Raw genomic sequence first — 24,091 nt, forward strand, 5'->3', positions numbered from 1 at the left:
TAAGCTTCACAGCGAATTAAATAGTTCAAATTGATGCTGTTTACACTCAATTACAAAGCTATAAATGATCCATTAAATGGGCATACGCAAGTACTCTCCAACAACACCATGATTTTATGCCAGATAAAGCGAGTTTAAATGTCAGTGGTTTAAATTTCACCCCTTTCACAAGCCTATTGACTGAAGCAGTATTGACCACATCTCACACCCAATATACCAAGGTCATAATGTTACATCTGCATTTAATGGTTAACCTATTAAAATGAATTCACTTTGTATCCCATCGACGTTATTTTTCAAGAACAAAGTTGTTTTGTTTGACCTCAGTGTTCTCTCTCTGAAGAGGAATCATATGTCAACTGTATACAAAGAGCTGTACACAACAAACTCTTCCCTCCCTTCGGTATCATTTGCAGCTCCGTTTCCCCCCCCCTTTCCAAATCTTGAAATGGAAACCTGAAGCAGCTTCAGGATGTCCCCTTTTTCAGTTTGAAAAATGCTGCTGAGAAAATATCTTGTGGGCCAATTCAAATAGCTGCTGTAGTAGTCTTAGTCAAATTTAAAAAGGAGCTGTTTGAGGAAAAATAAATAAGATAGTATTAAAAATATATTTACACAAGCTCGATTTAATGTGCACATATTTAAAGACACAGAAGTAGCAGTAAGAAACATTCAAAATACAATTACAAATACTTTATTCTTACTTGAGGAAATTGGAATCTATCCAAAATAGCTACAGTAGTAAAAGATTAGTCAAGAAAAGAGGTAAAAATACATGGATTTTCTCTGGTTCAGAACACCCTTCAAACATCTAACTTTTTACATGAAATGAGTAATTCATATTAGCATCTAAGTCAGTTTTCACCATGAAAAAAGTAGGAATGTTCAAACAAAACAGAGCTGGTCGACCACCAATCTCATCCAGGCTTTGCAGCAGGAAAGGGCCCCTCAGAGAAGCTTGCCGTCTTCAAGTCAGATCTTATATTTCCTTTTTCCGCTTTCACTGATCACGCAGATATGCTGATGGGGAGATGAATGGACACATTAAAATGATGGCAATTCCTCGATGTTCGTGTTTTTAATATGTGGCTGCTGAAATATGCGAAATGATTCAAACGCAAAGCACTTCTTCAATTCTCTTAATGAATTTTTAAGTATTTCTAACAGTGTTGGGCCACTTTTTTAATCATTTATTTAGCCCACAGCACTAAAAAACAATTCTTTTGAAGTGCTTTCTGTGTCTGCTGTGACTTGCTAATTGTGGATAGCATGAATGCTACAGTTTTAATGGCTTCTAAAAAAGCCAAATAACAAAAACAAATCTTCAATTCATGACTTTCAGACCATTTTCAACACCCACTTACATCAAGGTCTCGAAAATACTCATTATAGTCCAGGGCGTATCCGACCACAAAACAATTGGGTATCTCAAAACCGACATCTGTAGAAGGAGAAAAAGAACAGGAAATCTTATTTATTCACACAATAGACTCGCTCAGTTAGAAGCTTATTTCACTGTGAATGAATCACTGAGTCACAAAGACAAAAAGGGTTTGGTCGAAATCGTACAGTCAGGCAGACACGCCGCGTTGTGTGGGACTCTCTTCACCAGCAGCCTGTGGAAGACACAAGCAGACAATCTTATATAATGCCCTCTTGAACTGGTCAGAAAGTAGTGTTTGTCGAAAACCAGCACCACCTGCCTCTGTCTGTCCTGCTGTCTAGACTCGCGGGCGGAAATTAAGTGATTCACGGAGCAGGGCGAGCGGTTTTGTTTTCAACTCACCCTACTACTTTGATCATCTTTGGCCTGAAGGCTTCGACGTGTTTCAGAAGAGTCATCATGGTCTTCCCCGTGTCCACGATGGCCTGCGTAACGGAAAACAGGCCACGTTAGCATGTGAAACAGGAGTAAGAAAAAGGTTAGCTCAGTGGATGGCCATTCAAAGGCGCTCTACAAACAAGCCTCAGCCCAGGAAAAGACAATAAATGCTAGAAGAAAACAACAAATCCACCTTTTTACATTTGAAGGGAGGAAAAGTAGCGGAGGAATGTAGGCACTGAAGGGAGCTTTGTCATGTAAATACAGGTCAACATGTCCTACATACCGACGCCTGCCCTGGAAGCAGTCATTTTAGAGGAGTGAAGGACAGATAAGTTGAATTAAAATCCCCAAATTTGCTGCTAATTTTAACCAAATGCCAGGCACATTTGAACGTTACTTTTGTCCACAGCAATAGAGATTATGGAGCTGTGAAGATAAAACCATAACCACAACATAAATCAATATCAATGATCTGAACACATGTTCAGATCAGTCAATCAGATGTAAAAGCTGGACTGAAGAGGAGGCAACAATAGCTAATGCTAAATTAGCAAACTAGCATGCGCAAGCACCACGAAAAATACTTTTCAAAATCGATAATTATGAAGAGTCATGATGGAAGCCAAGATAATGGTTGGGGCCATTTAACATTTTCATGCGACATCATTTCCATTCAATTATCATTCGTATTGAAGCCGCTCGATATGCGACTCGAGCTACAGGGAGCTTATTTTAAAAATGTGGGTCTGTTAGTTATAAAGTTGTGCGGTTGGTTCCTGGAGAAACTTGACCTGGATAGAAAATAATAGCACATCGAACCATTCATTCGGGAGAAGGAAGAAGGAGGACAAACAAGGTTGACTCACCTCAACAATGAGCACGTTCTGATGTCAGGGGAGAAGAGAAGGAAACAATGTTCAGTAAAACACAGAAAAAAACTTTAAATAAATGGATTGATCAGCATTTCCTTCTTGCCCTCTCACTTCCTGGAGATGAAACATTTCCCAGCTACACCACAACAGAACAGAGGGGGACCTGAGGGTCTCACACTTATTTGTTTTGACTAGTAGCAGAAGACTTCCTTGAATTTGCAGTTGAAGCAAGACACTTCAGTGAGTGGCAGAGTCAATGACAGAAGCAAGAATTTCAAAAAGAAAAGCAAATTGTGTTTCTTTCTTTTCTCATGTTAATTCTAACTTTGATGAATTGTATTAAGCATTCACGTCCCAGATCTTTACATATTAAAAATACGTATGTTTATATATCTTTTCTCTTCCCATAGCTATAGCTTTATACTGCCCTTTTTATTACATTATTATAGCATAAACAACTTCACATATTCACACACTGCATTCCAAATTTCCCATGTTGTGTTAGCATATTTAAATATCTTTTTTATTTAAAAAACATTATATGAAGAATTGTTTTTCATTTCCTCCTGTCTATTAACAAATGATAATACACATGTTTCGCCTGCTGTTGTGAGCGACTCTTACATTCGGAATAGTAAGGTTGCCAAAGTTTTTAAATAAATTAATATATAGGCACATTTATTTCCATAATATGTTTCCATTCAACTGCACATAAGGTGACTGACTTTAATCTTTTCTTTTTCTACGTTAATCCAATCAGGAGACAACAATGGAGCTTTGTGGAGAAGCTAGATAAGATAGTGAACTGACAGACCATAAGGACGGATTCTCGCATTAACAGTTGGTTATCAATGCTGAGAATACACAGTCTGGACCAAACAAATGAAACATGTGATGTTACTGTAAGACAGTCTTCGCTCATGTCATCCAGGGAAGTGTCACCATCGAAGTGGGAACTGAGAGCGCCTCTTTGAAAAACTCCAGAATTTCACAAGACCAATTAAAGTGAGTAAAAGCAGTCTGCCATGACTCAAGCTCACTATCTCATATCTTATTCATGCTTCTGACGGTCACACCGCACCTTTAGGGGGGAGGGTGTACCAGTCACCGGGTTAATATGATCAAGCATAAAAAAGGCTATATTTGCTAGTGACGATCCCAATGATCACCAGTATCATAGGAAACACGTTTTAGGATAACACTCCAGTCAAGAATGAATCAGGAGTTTGACCTCAGCATATGTTTCAGAACTCACTTGTTTCTAGGGTCAAAAAACTTGTCTTTATTTAAACTGTGATATAAACATTTTAAATTATGTTTTATTTACATAATAGTAATGGTTCAATTAAATATAATATATATATGTATATATATATTTTTTTATTCTTATTCTTCTCTTATATTTTATTCTTCAGAGGTTTAATTTCTGCCACACATAAGTTATGTCCTCGTCTTTGACTCACCGTACCTGTTTTGTTAAATATACTTCAACTTAAAAGACACTCCTAAGAACGATAAGATTATCTCTAGAAGAAAACGTGTCACTGCGTTGTGAAAATGACAGGCGACTTCATAACATAGTGCTATGAAGCGCTCCTTTTATTTTGACAGCAATAAAACGTCTCTCAGTTAAGTGTTCAAATAGCGGATGCCGCCATCCAGTGGCTAACTGGAGCTACTACATTCTTATTTACTTGTTTCAATGGAAGATACCTTTCCTGCTAAAAAAGACAGATCCTCCGCCCCGACTATGTGAAGATCTTCCGTGGACTGATCATTCTGTGGGAGAACAAGAGACAGAATTGTACATGGTGAAATTTTTTTTTAAAGATTTAAAAACGATTAAATAATAATAATAAAAATACACTTTGCTTTTGTATATTGGTTTTTAAAAAAGTATATACAAACTAAGTAGAGGTTCGCAGTGTACGATCGCTCACAACATTATGCAAAACAGCTCCTGTCACAGTACTCACATGTAGGAGAAAAAATAGCACGCACACAAACAGGAAAGAACAAAGAACTTGTTGTTAAGAGGCAACAACACTAATCCTACTTTGACCGATATCTGATGTCACACAGCAGCTCACCAAGTAGCTCTTTAGCCGAATAAAGTGGACCCTCATCGGGATGGTCCGGTTGGAGTTGCGACTCAGTGCTTTGATGCCGTCCACTAGGTCGGCGCAGAACTGGTATCCTCCTTTCAGGACGCACAGGACCACAATGTCATGGTCTCCCAGGTCCCCCATAATATTTCGAGCAAGGCGTTCTGTTCTGGAATGAGAACCAAGAAATGTAGATTACATTTAACTTCGAAGTACTGTGGTACCTCGGTTCTCGACCACAATCCGTTCAATCGTTCGACAAGCGATTTGTTGGAAATCTGAATCGATTTTTCCCATGACAATGAATGGAAAAAGAAATAACGCGTTCCGAGCCTTAAAATAGGCTTTTGTAGGAGTGAATGTAGAGCGTCTGCTGCAGGTGCGCTGTTCCTCTATGTGTGTGGCCGCTGCATGTGGGAGGGGTTGCCGAGTGAGTGACGTCTCTCCAGAAGTGAAGAGGTGCCCGGTGCGTGTCCAGCTCTGAATGTGCGCTTCTGTGCAGTTTGGCTGTGACAAAGTCATAAACCAAGTCACGCTCTGTCCCAGACTCGCCTCATCCCTGTCCCAGCTCCAGCCCACAACAGGACATCAAACCCTGGAGTGGAGCCTCGGAGGTGTGGAGAGCGAGCACCTCCCCTGTGACACTCTACCACGGTCCAGTGCGGAGACAGGAAAGGTTTTACACCTCAATATGAAGAAAAAACAGCCAGTAAATGGAGCTAACGGGACACGTCTGCATACAGAAGCTGCGGTATACACAATAACAAAGCGCGTCGTGGGTCAGCTGATCGGTCCGTGCACGTTATGTTTTTCTGGCTTTTTTTCGGGGGCGTTCGAGTTCTGGATTTTCGTTCGAAATCCAAAGCAAAAATATCTCAAAATTTTTGTTCGAACTCCGATATGTTCGAAGTTTGGGACGTTCAAAAACCGAGGTACCAGTGTATTCATGTATTATGGTCAGTCCTGTCACAAAACCAATTTTGTTTTCCAATAAATGACCCACAAATTAATACTTACACCAGGTTAGCCACTGATGTCATGATAAAGTATCAGAAATATTATGGAGTACACCCATTCTGAATGGAATACTTTTGTCTTGTCACCAAAGGTGTACAAGTGCACATGGTTTGAATTTTTAGAGTTAGTTAAACACTGCTACTTTACATGTAATCCGGGGGGGAGCGATAAAAATCGAAAGGGATCAATACAGGTCAAAGGGCAGGTCCCTCACTGGCCTATTAAAGTGCTAAGATTTTATAAGTACACGACTTCACTGAGAATATTAGTTGTCAATTATTTACACTTTAGTTCTGCATGTTTTGCCTCTATTGGCCAATATTAGTCGTGAATATTCATTATCAAACATATTCAGCATTATCAAACATTCAAAACTCTTCATTCCTCCGGTTGTTGCAGCTAAGCACTCTGGTTTCCTCTCACAGCTCAAAAACATACATTCAACACCCTATTGAAGGAACACAATAATACTATTATTGCACGGAAATGAGTAGTCTTACTGTCATATTTCTCCGTGTTCACTTAGTTAAACAGAGTTGCGGTGGTTTATCCCGATCCTACCTGTCCATGATGACACCATGCGGGATGAAAACCCGGTCCAGATCTCCAGCGTAGTGAGCAGGATAGCTGAAGAGGTCCATACTGTATCCAGGCCAGTCGTCCGGAATCTGCACACGGACACATCAAGACATTTGAGTTCGGCATTCAGACGGACGGAAAGTGGGTTTCTTAAAGGCTTTCAGCCCAGAATGAACACTGGGGTTCGGCAGAGCGGAAGCACGCAGGGCACATGCACGACTCTTGACTCGTATTTCCGAACTTATTTACCACAATCCCGCCGGTTCTTCTGTCGGGTTTGTCGGCATCGTCAGCCATGTTGTTCGCCGTCGAGCAGGGTGGGAAGAAACCGGCAAGACAGAAGTTAAAGCCAAACAACCTTCCAACAGGATTGAGTTCCGAATGAGAGAAGGAGGAGCAACAGAGTTACGGAATGTTCTTTTCCTCTCACTTCAGAGAACTCGCAGGACTGCATCTTTAAGAGTGCAACACCAGGGGGAGCCACTGGCGGCGCTAGAACTCTTCTGTCACCCTTTATTTGGCTGCTCATCGACACCTTTCTTTTCCTGTTAAATAGACGGAAATATATGGAAACAAATTATTTATCATGCATCAGTTTCAATTAAAATAACAAATTAAATGATGAATATACTACGGATTAATCGATTAACACAAACTTTTGTGTTACAGTAAATATAATTTTAAAGTATTGTTTGTTTGAGTATTGTATTGTTTGAAAGTATTTTAATATTAGTTTAAAACAGTGGTGGAACATTTTACCCTTTGCCTGTCAAATTTTTCATGAGATTAGAGCAAAACAAACACTACTTTACATTGAGTTCTCTTACACTAACAAGAAATTCTCCACTTGGTAAGAACTTCCAATATTCATTATTTATATAAAGAATCTGTCAATAAAATGCTTATAAAACTAACTGACATACACTCAAACAGCACACATTGACCATACAACATCTATTGTCAATTGTCATCAATTTTAGAATATTGAAGTAGCAAACTTAGGATTGTTTTTTTTGTGTGCTTTGGCCCCTCACATTCATATTACAGTACATAATTTGGCCCCTTATAGAAACTCACTTCCCCACCCCTGGTTTAAAACATTTCAGAACTGTGTGTACTAAAACAGAGGGGCCAAAATATTCTACACACCAGCGTCTCTAACACCGTCACATGCTGGTGTTGGATTCAGCACCTTGGGTCTCACGTGGTGGCCCCCGGAGGCTGGGTGCCGTGCTGCTGCCGCCGGCAGGCTGAGACAAAGGTGTCGGTGACACCTCCTCCCTGGCTGCTGTAATTATGGGCCGGGTACAGTGGCAGCTGGGGAGGCAGATGTCAACCACAGCACTTGATTTCAGTCCGCTTGCATGGAGCCACCACGAGGTGTTAAAACCATGCTGCGCGACAAAGTTCCTTCTCACAAATGACAAGGAAATATCCTCCCAGGATCGCTTCCTAACCGAGCGGGAGTGGTGTCGACGTTTTGGGATGAATTTCTGCCACATTGTTTTTGATGCAAGCAGTGTTTCCCTCAGGGTTCGCAGCAGACGTCTGGCTCCACACCGGTCTGAAACAACAGTGATGACTTCACCTCACTGAGGCAACAATAAGACCAGTTTATATGATTTTCTTATCATCTATCTACCTCTATTAAAGCAGAAGTGCCACAATTAGGAAGTAAACATGGAAATATAAGATGAATTAAATCCCACTGTACATGAAATAAGTCGTGAAAATTAAAACATTTTCATTGGGAATAATGGAACTGATAAGTGAATATAAAACACATGAATTGTTCTGGGACCTAAAATGACTCATCCCTTGTCTGAAATAGAAATGACACGCTCCAGTCCTTGGATTTGAATGATGGATTCGAGTTCCAGCGTGCGAGCGCGCTAAACTCTATTAACCTAATGACCTTCCTGCTCAGGCAGACTGAAGCGTAAATATTGAAAAGCAAACGAAGTTACGTCTGCCTTTGACAAACTTTCTACTCTTTAGAGAGTGATCGTGGTTTTTACAGGAGCTGCTTAACCATTGTTAAGAGGTCTGCGAGCACATAAGCCAGGAAAGCCACGATGGCCGGAACATTGCTTGTTCAACTTTCAACAAGACATAAAAAGGTTCATTGCTTACAGTGATTTGGCATCTGACAGTCAAAATTGTGTTTGTAGATTACCAGTGGAGGAATGGGGGAAATAAATGTAGAGATGAAATATTAAATTGATCCATTCATCATTGAGTGAAATATATATACATGTATAATTTATTTTTTGATAAAATGTTTCCATAAAACATGCTCAAATAAATTATAATAAAAACAAAAAGTCATATAGACATAGACATAGACATAAACATAGACATAGATATAGATATAGATATAGATGGTTTGGTTTTTATTATCATTTATATGAACATGTTTTCTTTTGTCAATATTCGCCATGTACTTAAATATTTATAACATATTTTAAAACATACATTAAAATAATAAAATGTTTATCTACTTTATATATCTAGTTTATCTTCCTGTTAAAATAAAATAAATAACAATTATATCAAGAGAAGTAATTTTCACCTGTATCTTTTTCTATTCATTTTTGCTTTTCTTAAATGCAAAGATGACTTGCTGAGAATATGATAATATGTGTTTTTGCACAGCACATCTCATTTTACAACACAGCTAAAATATTGGGCTGAATTTAAGTCCTACAAAGTCGCTTTAATGAACGACGGCAACCGTGTGTAGTTTGATGACAAGTGTTTATTTATTGTTTTACAGATAACATACTTCACAGGGTTACCTCAGAGGTAAAATCTCCTGACAGAGATGTTTCAACTTGCCGGAGACAGAAGGGAAAGATGAACATACTTTATCAAGCACACATTGTAAACAACTGAGCAATATTTAAGTTTAAAATGGCGTACCACTGAATAGGTGAGAGACAACAAAATGTACGTAAGAAGATGTGCCTCCTGTTTGCAAAGACAAAAAGTTGCATTTTTACAAAAAACAAATCATGACATTGTTCTATTTTCTTCTTTTAGTGGCTGAGAGGTAGAATGACGTACTTTCGGTTAGACCCAATGGTTTATTTACTTTGTTACACCAGTTGATCATGAGTGAAAACATTACAAGTGACGAAGCAACCCCAGCCCTCTGAATATAATGTGAAATCTGTACAAAGTATTCGGATTTTCATTGTCAAACTGTTGATTTGTATCTCAAATGTCCAACGTCGTTTGGATTTTTTCGCGCCAGGACTTCACAGTTTTCCTCCAAACAGCGGGACTGTGACTTCCTTTTGTTTCATACTGTGAAATCTGAAGGTCAGTTCGTGTTCGGATGGAGTTCTGAAGATGACGGAGGGATTCAGTTGGAGGTATCCGAATGGACGCTGCCGGGTCCTTCTGTGGGTGACGTGACTGACGAAGGAGTCGGAGCATCTTGCCAGCCACCGTTTGTCTGCAGAGACACACGAGGAAGATGAACTCCGGTGTTTCAACATGCTAAAAAAAAACATCTTCACCCGCTCCAGAACGCAGTCGCACAACCCAGTTGAAACAGAAAGTAAGAAAAAGGATCCAGATCATAATCCAGAACTCGACCAAAAATTAAACATCTGTTCAACATCCAACATCTCCTTAGAAACCCACTGTAATCTGTCCATACGTTTTCAAGCTATTTTGAGACAAAACAGACCTGAACACCTTGGCAAAGGTAAAAACTAAACACAGAAATTAGGAGATACATTAAATAAACTGCATTTAATATGTTGTTATACCTTCATATACATCCATTATAGGTGAACTAGTCCCCCCGCATAGTACGTCTTTTTTCTTCATATTACGGTAACTTAAATGTTGTTGACTCCAAACAATACACAGCTTTTACAAAAGTCTACACATGTTAATGTAATTTCATTTAAATAGAATACAATTTTTCTATATTATCTAGTTGTTTTTGAGTTTTGTAACCCAAGAAAAAATACTGATATGTTAGAAAACACAAGCCAAGGTGAGATGTTAAATACTGTATGAACATGAGCAAAAACACAAGACATGACTGAGTGAGACAATGAGATGCATGCACCCATGATGTAGACCAGGCGCGGCCCAGGGGCCATATGAGGCCCTCAGCTTGTATTTTCACAGCCCTCTTGAGGTCAGACTAAAACTAATGATAACAACTGATATGTAGTCATTTTCCTGACTCTCTGCTTTGTCCCATTTGTCACTTGTTCATAAGTAAAGAAAACATGTCCTTGTTTTAAGACTACAAATTCTCTTTTTTTTCCTTCTTTTTATTTGCCATATAGTTCATAGTTCTTGTTCTTTAAAATACGTTGTGAGAAAATTAAAACTAAATGTTGAAATAAACTGCATTGCCCCTGGCCTGTTAAACTTTAATTTATATTCAAATAAAATGCATATAAAATGAAATATTTGAATAGGTATCATGAGACATTTACACTTCTTAATATCCTGACTGACATTTAACGTTTTGAAGTCAATTTTGTCCTTGTTATTGAAGTATATATTTTGGATATTTTTCATTGTTATCGCCGTCTTTCTTTTGGCCCCTCACAACAGTCACAGTTTATAGTGTGGCCCTTCAGGAGATTTCATTTCCAGCCTCTGACATAGATCCTCACATATGGAAATGACATTTTGCCCCTCTTTGGTTGTCATTTTAAGAACATGTTTTGGGGCATTACTTGCCAAAATTTAGATCACAACTGTTTTTTGAGAGCTGCCTGTAACATAAGTCATCCATCTTGCAAAAAGGTTCAAACTAGCTTCATGTACCTGAAATCCAAACCTTAAATTTGGCTTTAGTTAGTTGAAAAGTTGCACTGCATTTCCATTTAATAGCAGTTTAAAAGTGTGATAAACTCCACAAAATTCAGTCCTTCCTTTTTCCAGATCATACCCGAAGATGGCAGATAAAAGAATAAATTATCACAATAAAAATAGCTCTTTAAAATAAAAGCCTCCTCCCATCACGGTAAAAGGTCGGCTAACCGCCATTAAAAGACATTAATTGCAGTTTTCCTGCTATTAGGCAGAAGTGGGAACGTGCTCTGGCAGCCTCTTATTTCCAAACCCTGTTATTTGGCGTAAAGACTGTCTGTCATCTTATTCACAGCGAAGAAGCTGAGAAGGAAAGAATGAGCCAAAAAACATTTGCCGGCCCGGAGAGGCGACACCCACCCGCAATTTTGAGGAGTGTAATTGCTGTTCAAGGATAAAGAAGGAGAGCTGGGTCGGCTGTGATATAATCTGGACCGAAGAAATGGGATTGGAAACACCAAGAATCTTGTTCTAATAAACATCAGTAGCTGTTCATATCTAGATCAAATACTTTTCATGGGAAGGTCTCGAAGAGAATCTATAGTCGGCAAAAAAATAAATAAAAAATAAAATAAATAAATTATAAATTTATATATATATATATATATATATATACATACACATATATACACACATATATATATTCTTTAATAAATAATATGTTACATTCCTGCAGATTTAATTTTGTTAGTTATTGCTCATTTTTCCTATACAATTGCCCTGCATTTTTATACTCATATATTCAATAATAAAGCGAATTAAAAGAAGCGATTACTATTATTACTATTGAAACATTTTTATAATCAATTTACCTAACAAGTATGTCATTTTTGAGCCAATTTTTAATTGTACTTTTTTAAGCTTCATAATTCATTCACTGATTAATATGGATTTACAGAGGCTGTAAAGGTTTAATGTAACACCTGAAAGCTGCAGGCTCATTGTTGATGACAAACACAGTGGAGTGTTTTTGTTCCTGGTTGCGACTGCTGTATGTTGCAGGGTCCACGTTCCTATTTTAGCAGGAGGGGTGTCGCAGGCTTGTCAGCGCGGCTGTCCCTGTGGACGAGTGATCTGACCAATGTGCTCGGACTGTTCGCCCAAAGCTCTGCGCTCTCTGTCCCTGCGACTGTCGTATTGATTCTGTTCATCCCTGCGCCGCCTGTCGCTGTAGATCTACATGTTCACACGCCGCCTCCAGTGTCGCCTCTGTCGTCCAGCGGAGACGTGGAAAAATAATAAATATATGAAACATTGCCCAGCAGAGAAAATTTTTTCACAATTTTCCACGTGAGAACTTTATTTTGCAAAGGGAGAGACGTGATGAGAAGTCATGAGACACCTGTGTCCTGTCGACAGCAGGTGCTTCGCTAACACTAATGCCCTCAGACACTCTCGGACAGAGTCCAGCTACCAGGACCGGTGGCTGCTTTGTTGCAGGTCACCCGGGGCATAACCGGAGGAACTCGGGAGGGAGGGAAGCTGGACCGCAGTCAGGTTTTACTAAACGACTTCTTCACATTTTCTAAATAACAGATAATAAATGAAAAAAAGTGATATGTATTTTTTTTGTTGAGTCTAGTTTCAACAAACAGTTGTTTTTGTTGCCTACATTTTGGGGCTATTAACAGTACTTTTATCTAAACTTACTTTGTTAAGTAACAGTAAAATTTTATTGAAGTGAAATAAAAATGTAATATTTGTATTATATTTTTTGTTTTTCATATTTTGTTTTATTTTATGTAAATATATAAAAATATTATATTATATTATATATATTAGTATAAAATATCAAGATTATTTTAAGAAATGTTATTATATTAATTTCATTTTAATAAGCATTTTTACAAATTGTATTATTGTATATTATGCTAAATATAAATACACTGCTGGTCTGCTTGTCTATACATTCTGACAAACATATGTATTTCTTTCAATCATATGACATTCATTTACGGCAACCCTGGTGTTTAATGTCATGAAAGTAGCCTGTTGAATAAATATATTATCATTGTTATTTTTAATTCTTCGACTCTCAAATGCCCGCAGCATGAAACCGCTACCTTCCTAAACCGGACGTTCCAAAAATGGATGAGATGCAAGACAGAAAAGGCGATGGAACACTGGACACTGAGAGGCAGAAGGAGATTGTTTACAGGTCTTACGTTGATGCCCTGTGGACTGTACATCTGGCTGGCGGCGAGGCCGTCACTGTATCCGCCGGTCTGGCTGATAACATGGCGAAGGGTATCCACCTGGAACAACAGGGACACAAACACAAAGAGCGGCGGTCAGACAAAAGCAGCGGATAACAAAGGCAGCGATGGACACGGAAAGGTCAGTCTGATAGTAAAAGGCTAGAGTAAACAGTGAAATGTTACAAAGAGGAGTCAGATAAAGGTTTGATAATGAGCGCTGAAGAAGACACGAATACTTTTGAATGGAGCGGAAGATTGTCTCAGGCAGATCAATGTGTGTTTCACTATCACATCAATATCATATTTAAAATTAAAACAGCACTAAATCTTGAGTCTTTCCCCACTAGTTGCTCAAGCCTTGGTAGGTTCGATGGCGAGGTCTGTCCAGTCCAGTTTTTGTGGTGGGGTCAGGACTGCAGACTGTCACTCCTTATATTTCCTCTCAATATGCTCAACTTTTCAGTGTTATTTTTCCTGTTTTTAGCTTCTCAATTTTCTCACTTATCCCGTAAATCACTTTGTTTTCTGTCTGTACAACAAAACAGATACTCACACTGTTTCATGAATTTGCAGCATAAACAAACAGATCTTGAATCTTTTTGAAACATAAATGTAATTATGAATGTTATTTTTAGATCAATTGTGTTGCCTATGCCTCACGTCAACACAAAATGTTGTGGAGTTTGATGATGTATGACACACACGTATTGAGTCAAGTAAGAGATGGACTAAAAAAGTTCTACAGTTCTACCTAGCCAAAGATTTGTTGCTCTTGTTGGAGAAGGTTATTTAAGAGTTTTAACTACAACAACAAGTAACTAGATTCAAGTTCAAATGATGATGAAGTTCATTGAAATTCTGCCAATTTCTTCATCCTCACAGATCCACTGGAAGCTGTCACTGTTCTTTTTGGCAGGGACTTCATTTGAAAAAAAAACAAAAAAAAACTGCCATATTGATTTCATGACAAGTCAATTCTCGCTAATTTATTCAACTTTTTTCCCCCTTTTCATTTGAAATTGCCCAAACCTGACATACTCAGAAACATAATCCATTAGATGGAGTATGAGTCGCCGTAATTAAAGGCTGAAAACCATTTTACCTCGCTGTAAGAGTTGGAGCATTTGCATATTCATGAGGCACCTGCAGCCATTTCAGAGTAGATCTGAATAGAAAGGGGGGGATGAGTGGAGAGCTCGGGCCAAAAGCACCTAAACCACCCGAGACGATCAGCACGGGTGGCGGTTCCTTAATCTGTGGTGAGAGTTGTAGCACTGCGCGGGTCGTCACTGTCCACTGGGGCAAGGTCAGGGTGCTGGATGGCACCAGTGGCTATGTGAACCCGTGTCAGCAGCGCTGATGAGTCTTGCACTTTTTCCAAAAGTGTCCGCTGTCGTCTGTTCAACTGCGGCTTGACAATGGCTTCCGCAATAATGAAGAGCTGCAGGCGCGGTGTGACCTCTGTCCTTCTGTGGAGGACGAGCCGCGGCGGCCGTCTTCAGTCTGATCTGATGTTTTTACAACTCAAGCAGAGGCGACACTTCTGCACGGACATGTCGTGCAAATGAAATCGCTACAGTAGTAATCACTTCTGCAGCAAGGTAAACACACGTGCGGCAGTGCTGGAAACAGGACCAGCAAGAAAAACAGCCACGTGTGTAGACGCCTCTCTAAGAGGCAGGGATTCTCTTGAACTGAGTCTATTCTTGTCCGTGGTTTGGACTCATTCGGAGAATATTTATGATCACAGGCCGGTCGTCTTCTTCTGATAACTGCTGAATTAACCACCCGCCCTTCACCTCCCATCCCGAATACACCCAGAGCGACTATTACTTCTCAAATAAAACAGCTATAAATATTACACAAATGATCTACGGCATGTAATTTGATGTTGCTATGTTTAGTAGAAACCAGAGATGGGGACTCCAGTCACTGAGACGAGGCTGTTTTGATGACTTGATAAAAACGAAAGACTTGGAAGTCAAAGACTCAGTACTTGAATTGACTTGAGTGCTGTTTGTTTCAACGTGACGTCATCAGTCATCATGTCCACCTGCGCTTATCTTAAACTCGCCCTCTGACATCAGATCAGTATTAAAGTTGACCAAAATACTGTGAAAAATTTCCAGTGTGAGGCCAAACTGCAGAGTGCAACACATGCGGCGCAAGCAGAACAGAAAGCAAGACAACAAACTCAAACTCCATCCGTCACTTGACTTGGAGGGGGATTGTTGACATTAAAAGGCATGAATTCATTATTTTATCAAGTCATTTTTGTTTAGTTTGAGTCTGCATTTTACTGATTATCAGTTATTATAATGCAAATCTCACAGCTACTAACAGCTTGTCCTTTCAGTTTATTAAGATCAGATTGGACACTAACATAAGGTAACTTGACTTGCCCAAGAAAAAATGAATTGGGACTTAATTGAAACTAGCAAACGTGTGACTTGGTCCTATTTCTGATGGTGTTTCAGGGAACATTTATATAACCTTCAATGCTTATGCAGTTAGCATCAGGTGCCTGTTTACATTGAATTTCCCCACTAATATCTTAAAAATCCAAAATAATTTTTTTTTTTTTAAACTCATTTTTACTTATTATTTTTTACTTCCAAAGATGTTCCAAAATACATAAAAGAAAAGCAGAAAGTAGCCTTTTCTTCAACTCATTTCACCTCACTTCTATCTATCTATCTATCTATCTATATAAATATAAATATAAATAATAATAATTTATATATATATATATATATATATATATATATATATATGCATTCAAATACCTGCATTATTTAGATGTGGTTTTCACCTGGTTATATATATATATATATATATATATATATATATATATATATATATATATATATATATATATATATATATATATATATATATATATATATACTTTATCGGGATTTCTTATGACGGATGGATGGATGTAAGTGGATATAAAAGAGGAAAGACCATACATAATTTTGAGGTGGTCTGGAGGTCTCTGAACCCTAATAACTCCAGCTTGAAGCCAAACCCTGGCGATAAACAGTGACAGCAATTTTCTGCTTGATCCAAGTTTGAGGAGGGTCCTACCTGGGATTGTATGTTGGCCCCAACCTGTCCCCCTTGGTACGAGTCCCCATTGAGAGACTGCACACTCATGAACAAGTCTGCAGAGTTTGACATGTTAAAAGAGCCAGCAGAACCTGAGAATACAGAACAGCAGAGGAGAGGAGCGTGAAGGATGAAAGGGGAGAAAGAGAGAAGTGATCATGCATAAGCAAAAGTGCGCTGGTTAGTTTAGGATGCTGCAGGCCAGCCGGCGGAAGACATCTCCGAACCATCGCTACAGAATCACGACAGACGATCGTCACAAAACCAGTTACGTCCAGGTAAAAGAAGCCTGGTGCTTTATATTGCTGTTAAGCATCCACGCTGCTCATTACGGAAGTAATAATTGATGCACAGGAAGACCAAAAGAAACGTCTTTGTCCTTTAATAGAGTCCAGCTCCCCAGATGTAAAGGGAACATGGCGTAACTTGATTTCAACACCCGGTCCTAATCCAATACTGTAGCGAAGTATCTATATGACAAAAGACTCCGCTTGCCCTTAGAGCGGCTTAATGGCATGCACAAGGTCAACCGGACAAGAGGAAGGAAAAATTAACGTCCGCAAGACCAAGAGGTCAATAACAGAGATGAGGACGGACGTCCAAGACGCAGGGGGAAAAAAAATAAAACAGGGCGATGGCATCATCGCTGGTGCGGGAATAAAAAGATTTGTTTAAGTGGAAACAAGATCACTGGTCGCTCTGGTATGAGCTCACCGAATTACAGACAAGACTCGGAGGAGGCTGACCTGCTGAGTTTGGTGTTGACGGTGAGTTGGCCTGGCTCCCGTGGGCCGACACGCTCGTGGCGTTGACGGCCGTCCTTGCTGCGTACATGTTGGCCTCCTCTTGGAACTTGCCGATGTTTTTCTTGTATCGGATTCTCTTGTTCCCGAACCAGTTCGAGACCTTTCAAAGGCAGCAGGGACATGGTTAGGACTCATCCTGGAATGGTCACTGACAAGTTTCCCCACTTATTCCTGCTGTTCTAGCCACCGCCAATACTGGGTCGCCCCCACACTCGGACCTCACGTCGTCCTTTTCTGCTTCCCAACATTCCCACTGACTTCTCTCGTGTGCTTGCTCACCTGCGAGACGGTGATGCTGCATTTTTTGGCCAGCTCTTCTTTGGCCTCTTCGCTGGGGTAAGGGTTACTGAGGTGTGAGTAGAAGTACTCATTCAAAATCTCTGTCGCCTGTTTGTTGAAGTTCCTCCTCTTCCGTCTGGATGGGAAAGGGCAACAAAAAATAACAAAATTCCAGTTAAATGGCTTTCAAAATGATACAACATGACACAACATGTCACAACATGGAGTTAAATTCATGGCCTGTGGGCCATATCGTGACCACCACATCGACGCCTCCATAAGGTTGTTCATTAATGACCTTCTCAAACATACAATTGAAGCTCTTTCCCGAGGCTGGAACCGATGGTCAAAATTTCCACAAAATTCTTAGGTTCCACACAGTTTCCAAGTACAACTTTACACAGACCTTGACATCAGCATCAAGTCATAGCACATCATAACGGCAAAGTTATGAGAGACTTGATCAACCAACATGGTGGACAAGGAGATGTTGATATGTGATGTGAACAGTTTCCCAATTTTATAAGACACCAGCCAACAGATCCATCCATTTTAAGGCATGTTTATGCTCCCTTTTCGTACAACATTGTACCTGTCCGTTTCAAGCGATTCTACCGTCACTGACCTCATACTTCCATGCGTTTTTTGTGTTTGCGTTGGTATTGCTGTTCCACATTATATCCACCAGGGGGCGCAGCCCAGCGTAAAAGTCTATGACAACGACCAACTCCTCTGCAAACTACCGGTTGCACAAAAGATGAAACGGAGGCAGCGTTGAGGTGGTGGTCGGTTTGGCTGTTAAATATATCACAACTGGAGGATGGAGAATTTCTAGGTAGTAACAGCAACGCTGCCCCCACGGGTTTGCAGTGGTACTGCTCTGTTTGGTCCTTATCCGTAAGCTTTGTGGAAGCGTGCAGATATACCGACAAAGGCTCCGTCCCTATTGATAACGTTGAGCATAAATAGGCCCTTAGTGCTGTAGTTGACCACGATTATTGTCCAGAGTTCATGAGTGACAACTTAAGACTCTGAGTAAAGCAGCTGCTATCGGACTCCACCTTAACACATGCTCCAGAATCAAGCCCTTCATGGTTACCACCTCCACAAACATTACTGGTAGACTTCCTCTTCTCTACTTGGTAAACATCTGGCCCATCCCAACTTTGTCAACAAAGTTCTTCAAACAAGTTTAATGTCTTGTCTACAATGATGTTCTTCAGCTGATGAGTAAGACACAGACCAGAACCATTTCTCCCAACAATAAAAAGAGCTGGGACTCGAGATGACATGAGAGATGTCCACCCAAGTGTGGACGGGTCTGTATCTCTCCCGAGTGCCCCGGTTCAGACGTAAAAGGTAATAAACATATTCATGTGGAGGAACCCACCTGGCGTCCAGAAAGCGCGAGCGCAGGATCATGACGGCCTCGCAGGTGCTCTGCTTCAGCTGCATCTGGATGGAGCTGAACTTGCGGTGGATGATGCTGACCATGCGTTCAATCTCTTTGGGCGAGATGGGTCGCGTTCGAGACTGCTCCCTCAGCAGGTTCATCACATGGGTTGTGAACTCATTGCACGCCTGGATGCACAGCGAGACAGGAATCATAAAAAGAATAAGTTTCGCTGATGCTCAAACGCCGGCGACAGAACAAAAGAATGAAATTGGTTTCTGAGGCAGCCGCACCTCCAGAGGTCGGGGCAGAACGCGGTGAGCGCGGTACATAGTGTGGCATTAAGAGGTAATAATAATAGAGCGAATTAAAGCGGCAGACTTGTCGAAACGCTCGGCACCAAACAAACCCACCAGCAGAGTCACCCAGTGAGACTGCTGTGAATATTAAAAAGACCTTTCTTCAATGGAAGTGAAAATATGACAAGTGAATAGAAATCTAAAATGACAGCAGGCTTTCAGTCCCGTTCACGTTCAAGAGGTTTTAACTGTCTCTCCCTCTTTCTTTTCACTCCATCTCTCAGTCTGCGTCTCTCTCTGTCTGAATCAGTCACTGGATATGAGTGAATTCGGAGCTAAGGTGTCTGTTGCTTGTCAACACCGGGGTTACGTCAGTCAAAGTGATGCACCGAGCCGGCGTTCTGCTTGCAAACACACGCGGCAGACACGACTCACTCATATTACCGCGCGCTCCATGTAGCGTAGCGACACCGAAATGCTCAGGTGTGGGCGATATCGAGTGTGACAGTTAGCGATGACTAGCCTTCCTCTGAGAAGATGACAAACCCGCGCTGCTTTGACTTCTGAGAGAATGACAAGACATTACCGTCTTTGGAAATGAGCTGGAGTGTGACTGATATAATGGCTGCTGAAGACGGCATCTGTGGAAGCCACGATTGCTCATTTTAGGAACATTCTTGTGAGAGGTGTCACTGAAATATGCCGCGCACTTATGTAAGCAGGAGCCGTTTTTCGGGTGCGTGAGCAGAGCTTATGCACAAAGGCATTTCTTAGGGTCAACAGGGAACAGAAAACCAATTTATTTATGATTATTCACTTCTATTGAAGGAGATGCCAGCACAGTTTTATTTGGCAAGTATGCAAAAACATAAAATCAAGAATAAGTGTTCAGACTTCAGAAATTCAGAATCTTTTAAATGAAAAAAAAATGCAGTCACAATTGAATAATAATAATAATAATAATATTCTCATGAGCCTGATTTAGCAGTTTCGTACACTAATGAGAATTAAAAAAGGTTATTTTTTTAAATGGGTAAACATTGATATTATAGAAATATTAAAATTTAAATTTAAAAAACAAAACAAAAAAAAAATGTTCATCTTAATATGCACTTTACCCATTCTCAATTATGGGATTTCCAGGAGTGCGATAATGAGGAAATCAAATCGGAAATATAAATGTAAAAAAGTAGAAATATTAATCTATTATTTACACATATCTTTTTCATATTTATTTTCACTGGTATTTCCATTTATATTTTTTTATTTATTTGCTCATTTTGGCCCTCTCGATATTCTATTGACAATATAAATTAACCACAGTTAAAAATATATAATACAAGTAACAAATATTAATTCATATTAATATTATATATAATGTTAATATGTTGTATATTATATATTAACAAAAAATGAAAATAGCAACAAGAAAAATGTTTAAAACAAAACTAAGAATTTACTTTCAAATTGTGATTATACAGACAATAATAAAGCACAATAATAATTCACTAAAATAGTCATAAGCACTGTTCACACAAGAGGCCCCCTGTGTGTGAGCGGTTGTCTGCCCATAGACATGCTGCAACAGAGCGTTTGCCTGTCCAGGGTGTCCCCCACTTCTCGCCCAGAGTAGCTACAACAGGCTGCAGCCCCCATAATGATCCCATTGAGAGAATAAATAAGGTAAAATAAATGGTTCTTCTTATAAAGATGTGGACAGGAGAGTTTTTAAAATGTAATATAGCTATAGTCTACATCACTTTATTTAACTTTTTATCTTGACCACAATCTGAAGCTCATTCTGGACATTCTTTGAAACTTTCTTCAACACAGGTCAAAGGTCAGAGGCTGCTATGTGAGCTCCGCCCTGGAGGAGAGTTGTGTGCGGAGAGCGCGGGTGAGATAGAAGATATAGGAGCCTTATCTACAGCATCACACCACCAGCTTGTTTCCCCCTGAATGCACTCCAATTTTATGACAGGCATCTATGGAGCAGTTTATATTTCTACCACGATGTAATCACATGTGATCATCGTCCGGTGAGTCAAAAGTAATGAGCGGTTGCAAATCGCCGTTGACTTGCAAGCCCCGAAACATTCGTCCTCTCTTATCTAGTTATGCCTTTATCTCCCCAGTGCCTCTCTAATGAAATCACACAAATACTTCCAATCCATAAAAGCAAAAGACGGACACAGACAGCGGAGGAAGGAAATAAACTGATTCGATCCACTTCAAATTAGATTGATCAAAAGTTGAATCCACATTTTCGCAGGAATGATGAGGTCCCTCTGGCCCACCTGTTCGTACTTCTCCAGCTCCGTGTGGTAAATCTGTCGAATTTGCGAGAGTTTGGCCCGATAGTCGGAGTGTTCCGCCGAGTTGTCGGCACCGATGCCGCCTGTGGCTGCGGCAGCGGCCGCGGCAGCTGCCGATCCGCCCCCTTTTTCCGGTCCGGCCACGCCCTCCGCTAGCAGCATGTTGTCCAGTCGCATCAGCTGGGGATCCGGAGGCTCCTCTTCCTGGGCTCCACGGATACTGAGCACTGTGGGAAAGATTGACGATTACAATCGGACACATCCAAGACACTGAGCAGAAGCAACGGCAGTCACATTTGTGGATAGAGTTTTAACAGTAGAAAGATGCACGTCACTTTAACTTGCTGGTAATGATGTTACACAACAGAGAGGGAAGAGAAACCAGACAGTAGTTCATGCTGATGGATGAGAGATATGGAGCTGAACCTGCTGCTGCCTGACTCATTCACACACTTGAAATGTACTTCACTTCCTAGTTGATAGTTAGACATGACAAAATACACATTAAAAGCATTATAAGGTGGAGTACAAGGGCACCAAAAACAAAATGCATTGTTTAAAGAGTAAAACAATCCCAAAAATCGAAATAACAATAAGAGAGAGAAAGTGCTCAGCAACCTATAAATAAATGTATATTTGAGTGAATAAATGACCACAGAACAAATAAACTATGAATAAATAAAATGCAGAAAAATATAATTATATAGACAAATTCTTTTCTATGCTGGTTACAAAACAAGCAGATACACAAAGGGATAAAGTAAAATACAACACACAGAGTTGCTATCAAAGATGAACAGACAACTTTCAGTCAGCCGCTGACTTAATGAATTATTAGAATAGATGGAGTCTTCTCTCATAAAAACCCGCCGCCTCAGAGACGCCGGCTGCTCGTAAAGCCCATAAAACCATAATTTCATTGATTTAGACTTTTTTCCGTGTTCAAAATTAACAGTCTTTCACCAGCGTACATCTTTCTTTTCTCGCCAGTTGATGGCTTTATTATCTCCCAGAATTTTATGAACTGATATCCCAGGTAACAAAAGTCCACTTCACATTTTCTGAGAGTTTGTTGGCGTCAACGACGACAACACCATGGCCTGAATTCTTGTTGCTTGCTTTCACGCGATTTTGAACTTGTGACTCTTCACACAGCTCAAACACTAACACTCCCGTGATGAGAGGAGTGACGCGCAAACAGAAAAGCAAACGCTGTCTGGAGTTGACAAACACTGTCTCACACAGATTTACCAGGAGTCTCATGATGCACAATCCCCCGTGGACTCACACCATCAAGTTGTCTTTAGAAAGTCTATAGAGCACCATTGAAAAGAAAATATGATGACATTTCTAATGATTCAAACAGCTCTTGATCCTCAGATGACTAGGTCAAAACAGGACGTAGGTTCAAGGTTGGAAAACAGTAGATGTGATCCTTTACTGATACATAGATACACAGTGGACAGTTTATCACCCTCTGTTACATGTTATGACTAAACTCTCAGCAGGCATAGGCAGTAAACTAGCTCTTTACAAAGTAAATAAGGCCGTGTTTGTTATGATGCAGGAGCAGGTTTCAAACTTAGGAGGATAATCTAAATTGTAAAAACAAATAAATGCACAAAAACTGTTGAACCCCAAGTTAAGGGCCAAACAAGAACAAAACAGAAGGTGATATTGGTCTGTTATTATCGGAAACAAACCGTGGAGTTACTCCGCCCACAGACTTATCAAACATGATAAACATACAACTTTGTCGCTTCCATGTACAGTACGTCAGATTTCCTCAGCCTGCTAGAAAAGTTATGGGTGAGAAAACGTGCTTTGGAAGTGATCTGCTTTTGATGTATTTTGTGTTAGTATTTCATTAATATTTAAACGTTATGTGGGCCACAGATCATAACTCATTAGGGGCCTTGCGTTTGACACCTTAATCCCCATCTAACCACTGACTTTTAGACAGTTACATTCAACAAACCTGGGGAAAACCAAAGACTCAGCTAGTTTAAATGTAACTTTAGTTTAAAGTTGGATGAAGTAAATGATCCTGAAAAAAATTAAAATAAAAACATTAAAAAAAAACTATATATGTGTGTGTGGCAGCTGACTTTTACACAGTGTTATAAAAGTTTTTCTAAACATGTAAAAGGTGAGTATTAACCATCACATCGTAATAAAACACAATAGCGAGCCTTTAAAAGTATGTGTGCTTCAGCAGAAATCAAAATAACTCTCTAAAGCTTGGAGATAAAAATCTCTGGACAAGGTTTAGTGTCCTGCCTCTTTCTGCCACCAGAAGGCTCCCTCAGTAAAGGAGGCGGGCGCCCTGCTTTCTTCCCTGAGAGGTGGCCAGAAGTGTGCACCAGGTGCAGCCCACCATTACATCCACTGTCTTCAAGGACAAAGATGACGCTCACGTCACCCGTGCATGATTCTAGCATCTA

At 40.0% G+C, this 24,091-nt stretch overlaps 2 protein-coding genes across 5 annotated transcripts in view; both read right to left on the reverse strand.

Annotated features, from left to right (window-relative positions):
• Positions 1-678: 678 nt before the first annotated feature.
• Positions 679-6,870, reverse strand: prtfdc1b (phosphoribosyl transferase domain containing 1b). The gene is made up of 9 exons (XM_053882448.1): positions 6,648-6,870; positions 6,381-6,487; positions 4,788-4,971; positions 4,411-4,476; positions 2,692-2,709; positions 1,787-1,869; positions 1,570-1,616; positions 1,365-1,441; positions 679-1,020 (listed from the first exon to the last, which is right to left on the reverse strand). The coding sequence occupies exons 1-9, from the start codon at positions 6,693-6,695 to the stop codon at positions 973-975; spliced, it is 678 nt and encodes a 225-aa protein (XP_053738423.1). The 5' UTR covers positions 6,696-6,870; the 3' UTR covers positions 679-972.
• Positions 6,871-9,138: 2,268 nt separating this feature from the next.
• Positions 9,139-24,091, reverse strand: part of pbx1a (pre-B-cell leukemia homeobox 1a) — a 52,466-nt gene continuing 37,513 nt past the window's right edge. Inside the window, exons 3-9 of one of the 4 annotated variants that reach the window (XM_053882444.1) lie at positions 21,630-21,874; positions 19,031-19,221; positions 17,641-17,776; positions 17,302-17,461; positions 16,535-16,647; positions 13,403-13,501; positions 9,139-9,858 (exon numbers count right to left, since the gene is read on the reverse strand). In XM_053882444.1, coding sequence (XP_053738419.1) covers positions 9,766-9,858; positions 13,403-13,501; positions 16,535-16,647; positions 17,302-17,461; positions 17,641-17,776; positions 19,031-19,221; positions 21,630-21,874 — 1,037 coding nt within the window. In that variant the 3' untranslated portion in view covers positions 9,139-9,765. The remainder of the gene's footprint in view (positions 9,859-13,402; positions 13,502-16,534; positions 16,648-17,301; positions 17,462-17,640; positions 17,777-19,030; positions 19,222-21,629; positions 21,875-24,091) is intronic. The other 3 variants (XM_053882445.1, XR_008416343.1, XM_053882447.1) reach the window with 3 other exon arrangements.

The sequence above is a fragment of the Synchiropus splendidus genome, chromosome 13, assembly GCF_027744825.2.
Source record: "Synchiropus splendidus isolate RoL2022-P1 chromosome 13, RoL_Sspl_1.0, whole genome shotgun sequence".
Classification (NCBI taxonomy): Eukaryota; Metazoa; Chordata; class Actinopteri; order Syngnathiformes; family Callionymidae; genus Synchiropus; species Synchiropus splendidus.